Below are 10781 nucleotides of genomic sequence, written 5' to 3' on the forward strand. Positions count from 1 at the left end.
GATTATGGTTTTTTGTCTCATGGTGGGAGGAGTGGGAGGCCATATTTTTAGGCCTGGTGTGGTCATCATAATATTGTATTAAGGTCTTGCGAAATGTCCTGAAGTATTCATGCTTTTTGCTCTTTTTTTTTTTTTTTTTTTTTTCTCTCCCCCCCTTCTCTCTCCCCCCCTCCTCTCCATGTGGGATATAAGGACCCTTGAATTGTTAAGTTTTGAGGATAGTCTGGAAATTTTGGTAGTCATCTAAGTTCTGTGCCTCTCACCGCCCTGTCCCAGTATGGGGGGGTGAGATGTGGGTTTGTAGTTTAAAATAGCAATGTCATTTTTGCCTAGAGCCTGTTCAGCTTCTGCCCTTGGTCTTCCACGCACCCCAAGGGTGGTTCTCCCGTTAGGAGGGCACCAGGTCTCCGAAAGTTTCAGTGAGACTGTATAGTTTTAGAGTGTATAATTGTACTGGTCGTTCTTTTAGGCCAGCTGGTACGGTCTATAATTATATTTTGTCTAACTCTTAACGTACTCTTTCTCTAACTCATTATCCTTTTCTCCTTCTTGGTTTCTTTCTTTCTTCTGCGTTTTTTTCTCTCTGTAGGGTCTGAACCCTTCTCTCTCCTTCCTGACTTTTCTGACCCCCTCTTCCCTTCCATCCCCTATCCCACTCTCTCATATCCCGTCCTCTCCTGTAGGGGGTACACCACAGTTCTTGACATAACTATGCACAGATCAGGGGTCTCGGAAGTGAAATATGGGACACTAAATGTAAAAGGACTACATAGCCCGGGTAAGAGGTCTATCCTGGCAAACTCGTTAAAAAAAAATGGGGTCCAAGTTGCCTTTCTGCAGGAAACGCATTTATGCAAACATAAACCATTCAAACTAACATCACGCTGGTTCCCTGAGGCATACCATAGCTTCTCACCAGACCCGAAGTCCCGAGGAACTAGCATCCTCATCGCTCGCGCAATTCCCTGGGAGTTCATGGACTCTCGCAGTGATGACATGGGCAGACTATTAATGGTGAAGGGCAGGATCGCCAGGCATATTTACACTCTGGTATTCATATACCTTCCCAATATAGGGCAGATTGACACCCTGGCGGGATTTCTGGAGTCGATGGAGGACTTCGTGGAGGGGACACTCATACTAGGGGGGGATCTCAATATTGCTCTAAACCCAGCGCAGGACACTTCGACAGGCACTTCGGCACATCCTACATCAGCTCTCCGCAGGCTGCGGTGCATGTTACATGAACAGCAGCTTGTGGATACATGGAGACTTCTGCACCCGTCCGATAAAGACTACTCTTTCTATTCAAATGCACATGGAGTGTACTCCAGACTGGATTACTTTTTTGTGAAACACAAAGACCTTGAAAGGATCTCTAAAGCCCAGATAGACAACAGAACCTTCTCTGACCACGCACTCTGCACAGTGTCGGTCTTGTTGCAGTCCCCGATTCCACAGCAGTGGCAGTGGAAGCTGAACACTTCCTTGCTGGAGGACCCGAGAAGCCTGCAGATGGTACAGAATTCTTTGACAGAATACTTTACAATGAATGCGGGTGGGGACACTTCACCAACAACGGTTTGGGAGGCTCACAAGTGCGTCATTAGGGGGGTGCTCATACAGCAAGGGGCAAGGAGAAAGAGGGAAAGGGAATTGGAGGTTAACAGGTTGCTCACACAGCTGAGAGATCTGGAGACACAACATAAGCAGATGCCCTCAGCAGAGTTGGGGGGATCCTTATTTAAAGTTCGGGATGAATTGCGGAAATTACTTAACAACAAGGCAAAGGGGGTCCTTAATAGATGCCGTAGACACTTCTATGAATACGGGAACAAGTGCAGCAGGACTTTAGCGAGAGCACTCAGACAACAACAGGCGACAACCTTTATATCAAAAATATCCCCATCACATCCCCAGGGTTCAATATTACACTCTTCGGTAGAAATAGCGGAGGCGTTCCAAAAATTCTATGAGTCCTTATATAATCTAGAGACAAATGACCCTGCGAAGTCAAAATCATCTTTTGAAAGAAAAATTTCAGAGTACCTCAGAGAAGCAAAAATGCCGAGGTTGGAAGATTCTGACATAGCTATGTTGGAAACTCCAATCTCAAAGCAAGAACTGGTGGACGCAATTACGTCATCAAAACCGGGAAAAGCCCCAGGGCCGGATGGCCTTCCCCTGATTTACTATAAAAAATTTACAGAGATGATCTCTCCACACCTCCTGTCAGCATTTAATTCCAGGGCCTCGGAGGGCTCAACCCCTAATGCAGATTCGTTGAGAGCACATATTACGGTATTACCAAAAATAGGGAAAGATCCAACACAATGCGCCAGTTATCGCCCGATATCCCTGCTGAATGTGGACACAAAATTATTTGCCAAGATCTTAGCGAACAGGTTGGCTCCTTTTCTTTCTTCAATAATTCATCCAGATCAGGCGGGCTTCATGGCGGGCCGTGAGGCACGGGATAATACTGTTAAGGCCATTAATCTGATACATAAAGCTAAAATGGGGGGTCTACCGTCTATGCTTCTGTCAACAGATGCCGAAAAGGCTTTCGACAGAGTAGACTGGACTTTTATGGAAGCCACGCTCGGTTGTCTTGGGTTGGGACGCGGCATGATGAATTGGATCATGTCTTTATACTCGGTACCCTCGGCAAGAGTCCGGGTAAATGGGATTCTGTCCGACCCATTTAAAATATCTAACGGCACCCGGCAAGGATGCCCATTGTCTCCGCTAATCTTCATCCTGACGCTAGAACCCTTCCTCAGACATGTACGAGCCAATTCTGATATTACAGGGATTGGGGTTGGCCAGGCAACACATAAAGTAGCTGCATATGCGGATGATCTTCTGTTTTTCGTTTTGGCACCAAGGATTTCGCTCCCAAACTTAATGAGGGAGTTTCTGAAATTCTCCAGCCTATCAAACTTTAAGATAAATTTCACAAAATCTGAGGCGCTCAACATAAATCTTTTAAAGAAGTGGAAGAGTTGAAAACATCGTTTAGTTTTCGATGGGCAGCCCAATCCCTAAATTACCTGGGGGTACGTCTGACCAGTGACTTGGGTCTACTTTACTCACAGAACTTCCCATCTCTGTTATCTAGTATCAGGAAAGACTGTGACAGATGGGGGAAATTATTATTCTCCTGGTTTGGCAGATGCCAGATATATAAAATGAATGTCCTACCCAGAATTCTTTACCTGTTACAGGCGCTCCCAATCAAAATACCGTCTGGATTCTTCAAATCTCTGGAATCCATTCAGTCTTCGTTCATTTGGGGAGGTAAATCGGCACGCATAAAAAGAGCTATCTTACACAGGACCAAGGGGGGTGGGGGGATTGGGTTGCCAGATATAAGAAGATATCACTTAGCTGGGCATCTTACTAGAATGATTGACTGACTGGTGCAGGAACGGGTCTCAGAAGGCGTGGATACAGATAGAGCAGTCCTTTTCACCAATACCCCTCAACAAATTACCGTGGGTACTCTCTGAGGTCCCTGCAAGATTGAAATCACATCCAACTATCGGACCAACCGTGACATACTGCAATACTGGGAAGGTGCAATCGGAGTTGATACCCAGACACTCGAGCCTGACACCGATCTTGAGCCATCCTGCTTTTGAACCAGGTAGAACAGACCCGGTATTTCAGGCATGGGTTCGGGGCGGGGTGGACCGGGTGGAAGACTTTGGGATTCGGGACAACTGGCCGCAGGTGGAGGGTTTGGGGGTTAGACAGGATCCCATCCCACTGGGTCTATGGAGATGCTTACAATTGACGCATTTTTTCAGTAGTCTCCCAGCTAGGACCCACTTTCAACGTCCTAAGACACAGTTTGAAAAATTGTGTATGGGTTCAGGCACAATACGACATTCGCTTTCAGTGGTTTATTCACTTTTGTCTTCGTCCCCTGACCAGCAACTTCCCCCGTTTGCTTCACAATGGGAATGTGATTTGGGTATCCAGCTGACACCAATACAGTGGGAACGGATCTTCAGATTGGCACACACATCTTCCATCAGCTCCAGGTTCCAGGAGGCTAGCTATAAACTGTTATCCAGATGGTACAGAGTACCCTCCAGGTTACATGTCATGTTTCCAACAGTAGACCCCACATGTTGGAGATGTGGCACAGCAGAGGGTAACATTTTACATGTGTTTTGGGGGTGTGAGGCGATCCGGCCCTTCTGGAAGGGAGTGTCCGACACCATTCGCCGGGTTACTGGCAATGATGAGGAGCTGGGACCTGCTGCTGCCCTATTGCATCACTGTGGGGTCCCTGAAAAAACCTACAAGAATTCTTTGAGGAAATTCCTTATTATGGCTGCAAGAGTATGCATACCTGAAAGATGGAGGAGCACGACCCCTCCCACGTTGGTCCAATGGATCAATAAGGTCAATGACCTCATGTACATGGAGGATTTAACCTCCTCGCTGCATGATACATATGAGAAATTCTGGTCCACTTGGCGAGAATGGTTGGACTTCCAACATTCAGAGGAATATAGCGTCCTGGTGGGGGGCGATGTGGCTGCCGATGGAACCGCAGTCCGCAACACTTAGCTGAACTCCCCTCCCTACCCCCCCCCCCCCCGCTTCCCTCCCTCTCTTCCCCCCCCTCTCTTCCCCTCCCCCTCCCATCTTTCTTCCTACTTTTCTATTCTTCTCACACTGATTGCCTAATAACTTTTCTTTCTTCTCTAGCCTTTCTATCTTTCTTGTTTCACATGTATTTGTGAGTCACCTTCGTTATCTGTTTTAATGTGAATCTGTATTAAAGCAAAAATGTGGTGGAACCTAGACTTATCAGGAACCCGGGAGGAGATATATGAAGGAACGTTATTCAGCAAGATACAAATATATATTTCCCGTTTGGCATCTTGTTAATGATATATGTATTGTAGTGCAAATTGGCCTGATTGGTCATAAGAACTGTATTATGTTATGTTGAAGGTTTTCACTTAAAAATAAAGAATTTAAAAAAAAAAAAGATGACATTTTCTTTACTGCTAATTGTTTCTGTACAGCAGCGATGTATGTATCTGCAGTTATATTAAAATTTCTGATGTCCTTTTGATATGAGACAAATCCTCAAGTTTTTGCTATAATGCAACTGCTAAAATCTTTGTTGGCATGCATGACCGCTTCATCTTCTCGAAGCTTAAAACTGTTTATATTATTGGCAATCTACAGCTAAGATTCTGGCGAACAAAGCCAGTTAGTGCTGTGGTTTTAACCTAAAAATACTCTATGGTAAAATGATATTGCAAACTGATGCAATAGTTTTTCTTTAAAGGGAATCTGTCAGCAGGATTTCATTTCTACCCACCCAAACTGTTTATTCAGTGTGTGTGTGTGTGTGTGTGCATATAGCTCTTGCAAAGATCATCCATACCTTTTACCAAGCTAGTCAGTTCCTTTATCGAGAAATTCCCGTTTTGAATCAGTAAGACCTAAATTTTAGTTTGTTTTCCAAATAAACTGTTTTGGCTAGATTTACAGAGAGATAACTAAATATTGCATTCCTACAATTTGGTCCTAGGCTGCTCTCTAATAATGGTATTTTTTTATCTGCCTTATAGCCTCCAAAGAAGGTTGCCAAAAAAGAAAAGGCCAAACCCAAAGCAACACCGAAGAGTAAGAAAGCTGCTAAGTCTTCAAACATAAAAAAAGCTGATAGTAGTACTCCTAGTAAAAGTAAAAATAATTCCAAGAAAGGTAAGTTTATTGACTGAGATTTTATTGACTGATATAAACCTTAAGATGTCTGAAAAAGATTATGCTGCTTAAGATACGGTGCGTGTGGTTTTTGTTTGTTTTTTTTTTTTTGTTTTTGTTTTTTTTATTATAAGTGTATTTGAGTAGCTATTTCTGCATTACCCCGGACTAGCTGCAGTCTCTTGAGCTTAGATAACCTCATTGGCATGCATAAGTCTTTTGAATTTGCAGAGTCTGGAGACCTGTGGCTGCCATTTTGTTTACATAGTAAGTTTACATAGTGTCATCATATTATGCATTTATTTTGTAGGTTTTATTTATTTGTTTTATTATTATTTAGCCATGTATTTGGCGTGTGTGAGGAAACTTGCACAAACACAGGAAGCACATACAAACTTGTTGCAGATGTTGGCTTTGGTGGGACTTGAAACCAGGACCCCAGCTGTAGAAATCAACAGTGCTATTGTGTACTAGTCTCCTCGATTCCTATAATTTGACTAACAAGTGGCACTGGAGGACCCTCTCCTTCATATGCTTTCCTACTATTTGCCTCCAGGGATTTTTTTTTTTGTTTGTATCATGCATGACCCCTCTTGTGTGCTAACCCTTCCTTGCGGAGTGGTCTGTACTCATTCTGCAAGGTGCAATGGCGGTCTTAGTCAGATTTCTTCAATTTTATATGGGCTATAAATGGAATTACATGGGTAACTTTAGAGATTATAAATACCACAGAATTTAGAACTCTGCCTTTCATGACCTCTGGCCTATGCATGAATTGCTCTATATCATATTGGCAAATGTGTTTTTCAGAAAAGGTTGTTCCGTCAGAGAGTGAGGATAACAGCTCCGATGATGAACCACTCATCAAAAAGGTGAATAAACCACCTACCGATGAAGAGCTGCGAGAAACCATAAAGAAGCTTTTAGCTGAAGCAAATCTGGAAACTGTCACAATGAAACAAATCTGCAAAAAGGTACTTATCTCTCCCTGGTGAAGTCATCCTTTATCAAAAATGCACCACCTCCCATACCTTATTTTCACAAATACTATCATTCCAGCTGACGCTTTTAAATGACTCCATTCATTTTATCATGACATTTTTCTGGAAAATGAGGGGGGCATGATGTGCTGCGAAAAAAGCACACATCCACAATTTTGTTTTGGCCATGTTTACCGTGTTTATTAGTACCCGGAAATACAATTCTCCAGGTTAGTATGGTTATGGAGATGCCTAACATGCATATGTGGTAGCGTTTTGATTTTTGAAGGGTGGGGAGGTGTTTGTGTTTGCTTTTTTTTTTTTTTTTTCTGTGGTGGGAAAAAACAACTTTGCTTTCCGAAACCTGTTACTTTTTCAATTTTCAGTCGATGTAGCTGTGTGAGGGCTGGGTTTTTGTGCCTTTTGAGTTGACGTTTTTTATTGATACCATTTTTTGGCATAGATTTTAATTGCATTTTTAGCAGTGTTGTGGCTGATGAAAAACTAAATTGTAGCATTTACGTTTTTAAATTTCATTTTTTATATGGGAGAAAGATGGGTGATTTTGAAAGTATTTTGTGTGTATGTTAATTTTGAAATGCCGGTACTTCAAAAGTCATGTCTGACTTCTGCGGGCCTGCCATCAAGTGCCTTTAACAACTGAATCTGAGCTCCATCCGCCGCTGTTAACCATTTTAATCACACTGGCAATCTGTGCTATGTTGAGAGTGTAACCCACCCGGTGTTGCGGGCCAGAGTTGACATGTGGGTTAAAGGATCAATTGTGCTGTATACAGCAGTGCCACGGTATTGCGAAATATAGCAAGAATCAGTATGCCTTATGAACACCATTCAGAAACTGGCATTCAAAGGAATACAGTTATGGCATGACTGGCATGAAGGTCTTCAGCTGACCTTCGGGCGTTCTGCCAACCTCTATCAGCACCCTGAAATCTCATAATGAGGGCGCTAGTGGGTGCATAGAATGTTGCAATTCTCCAGCCGGTGAGCTGTAAATACCACGGTCAGCGCCATTTGACAAGTTATCAACCTCTGGCAGATTTCTGCTCCATGTGTGGCTGTTGGTGACATGTCTGAATATCACAGCCATAATCTGCCAACTGAGCCCATATCAAATTCAGGGGCCTGCATATGATGAATCTGTTGGTAAGGGGTTTAAAATAAAATAAAAAAAAGGCTATTTTTCCATTCAACAACGGAGTTCCCATTTCCCTTTGCATCTTATTCATACATGTTGAGGAGGGAAAATATAAAGAACTGTATAGCGCAGAGCTCTGAACAATAAGGCTACGTGCGCATCCTGCGGTTTTTTTGTGACCACACAATCGCACCCGCGGTAAAAAAACGCATCAAAACGCATGCATTTTTTAACTTTTTTTGCTGCGTTTCTGTTGCTGCGTTTTTTCCAATGCATTGCATGGGTGAAAAACGCTGGCAAAAAAAATGCAAAAATAATTGACATGTTGCATCTTTGTAGTCGCCACAAAAAAGCACCTAAACCAAAACTGCACTGTGCGGACAGCAAAAAATGAAAACTCATAGACTTTGCTGGGGGCGCAAAGTCATGCAGTTTTTAGACCAAAAATGCAGCGTGCACACACAGCCTTATGCTCCAGAGTAAATTTCATTGGGAAAGAAACTGTCATAAAACACATGGTTGAAGAGCTGAAGGGACCGTCTTATCAAACCGATACAGCATCCAATACTGGTGTATAAATGTCTTACATTTCTCATGGAATGTTTCACATGTTTTTAAGGTGAATGAAAGCTATCCGCACTATGATTTGTCCCCGAGAAAGCAATTCATTAAGACCACAGTTAAAGAAGTAAGTGTTTGCCTTTTACTCACAATTATCCATGGCCCCTATGCATAATTAAATCTATGAAATAGGAGGAAATTTTCCATTTTTCATATTGTGATTCATTGCTATGATGAGATTTTATATGTATTTATCATGAACTTTTTTTTTTTTTTTTCTTGTTTCTCTTCCAGTTATTATCCTGATTCATGTAAATTATTTTTTTTTATTCATGGAGAATACATGGACTGTTGGATTATACATGAACCAAGAAATCACACCAGCAAAAGTGTATTGTTTTTACCACGTTGGGTACAGTGTATTTTAAGCAGATTTTGCTGTTCTTGATTTGTTTTGTAAATTGCATACCTCTCATATATATATATTTTTTTTTTTTATTATTTTAGGTTTGTTTTCAATCATTTTCCTATGTCCTGTTCAGCACCCTTTATTAGTGTTTATTAGTAATAAAGTATAGGCCATTTGTACAGGGATTTATGTTGTAAAACAACACAATCGCATATTTGTGCTTTAAATAAACTACCTTATTCTTGAAAGGAATAATGTACATCACATGTTAAAGAAAGAAGAAGAAAAAAAAATCTGTCAGCATTGTAAATTGACCATACTGTTTTTACTGACTTTTACCTATAAAATGAATAAGGGATTCTAAAACTTCATAGTTAAGGTAAATTTAGTTTTAAAATAGTCACCTGTTTCTTGTACATTGCATGTGGATTGTTTTGCATTGCATGTAGATGTTAATATTTTTGTATTTTATTTTTATTTTTTAACTTTTTATCGCTTGTGTAAATTTAAAAATACATTTGCAAATAGACAGCTATTAAAGAGAAAATTCTGACCTAGTCGTATACTTGTGAAAAATATTGACCTGTTTTTAGTATATGCTGTCAAAGCCGAAAGTAAAAATATCTTTAGTAGTCCAATATGCACAGGTCACAAGAATGACTGACTGATTAGGATAGAGAGGTAACACTACATCTGATCATGCTGTTATTACCCAGAGTGTGAGCCGCTCAAATACGGCACGCGATTCGCACTGGGCTGAGCATTGAGCGTAGTGATTTCCGCATGAGTGGTTTGTATATGTAAAGCACCCAACCTTTGTTGTTTTGGGTTTTTTTTTTTTTTCTGAAAAATCTGTGTTTGGTACGAATACCGAACCTCTTAATTAGCGAGGAGCGAACCGGAGAACAGAAGTTTCAGAACAAAGATTTCAGATTATCTGCTAAGCAGTTTCAAAGTCAATGATTATGTACTAAATAAAAAAAATGCTGCTAAAGTTTAACATTCCAAAATGGTAATGAAAAGCTATTTCAAGAATCCAATGCTGTTCATGTGCTTTGTTCTGACATTCTCACAAGTGATTTTTATAGTTTGTATATGGACCACAGTGCACTGACTGACTGCTGGTCTCCCGAACCTCATATGAGGCTACAAGTTTGTTTTCGGCGGGAGATCTTACTCATTTTGCTTGCATATTAATAATAAATTGCACTCAAACATAATGCATATACCAATCAGACAAATGAAATTTTCAAGTCTGGCCTAATGCGTACATGCATGCACTACTCTAGCTGTGGAGTGGCTAACATAAACATATAATGTGGCAAAAACCATAGCTAGGTCCTCTGACATCACCACTCTGGTGAAAGATCTATCAAAATATTTGACTGCAAATTTCTCATTTTAGACCGGACAATTCCTTTAAAGTTAACTGATTAGGTGCCACTCTGTCTTTTTTTTTTTTTTTTTGACCACACTGCAGGGTTCTGGAAGGAAGCTGTGCTATTTGACTTTTGTGGGGAAGATTTTGCTAAAATACTTTAGGGACTTCAAATGAAGTCTGCAAAGTGCCAAACCAGCAGAATACCCCCTTCCCCTCAAGTGACCCCATTTTGTAAATTGCACCCCTCTGGAAATTTATTTACAGGGTATGGATTATTTCTCTGACGCCTCATTGGGGGACACAGGACCATGGGTGTTATGCTGCCTATCCATAGGAGGACACTAAGTAGATGCAAAAGCATAGCTCCACCACTGCAGTATACACCCCCTGGCCGGGCTAGGCAACCTTAGTTTTAGCTTAGTGTGTGTAGGAGGCACATCTTTCAAGGTTTTGTTATTTTTTGAGGGCGACTGTTTCCTTTTGGGACCGATCTCTCAATACCATCAACGGGCGGGAACGCGGAGTGCTGCCTTCACGTACCCCCTCCTGCAA

General features: G+C 41.5%; 1 protein-coding gene across 1 annotated transcript in view; it reads left to right on the forward strand.

Moving 5' to 3' along the window:
* Positions 1–9407, forward strand: part of DEK (DEK proto-oncogene) — an 86690-nt gene extending 77283 nt beyond the window's left edge. Inside the window, exons 8-11 of the mRNA XM_075314704.1 lie at positions 5604–5739; positions 6550–6713; positions 8498–8566; positions 8734–9407. Coding sequence (XP_075170819.1) covers positions 5604–5739; positions 6550–6713; positions 8498–8566; positions 8734–8745 — 381 coding nt within the window. The 3' untranslated portion in view covers positions 8746–9407. The remainder of the gene's footprint in view (positions 1–5603; positions 5740–6549; positions 6714–8497; positions 8567–8733) is intronic.
* Positions 9408–10781: the final 1374 nt, after the last annotated feature.

Source organism: Anomaloglossus baeobatrachus, chromosome 6 (assembly GCF_048569485.1).
Source record: "Anomaloglossus baeobatrachus isolate aAnoBae1 chromosome 6, aAnoBae1.hap1, whole genome shotgun sequence".
In the NCBI taxonomy this organism is placed as follows: domain Eukaryota; kingdom Metazoa; phylum Chordata; class Amphibia; order Anura; family Aromobatidae; genus Anomaloglossus; species Anomaloglossus baeobatrachus.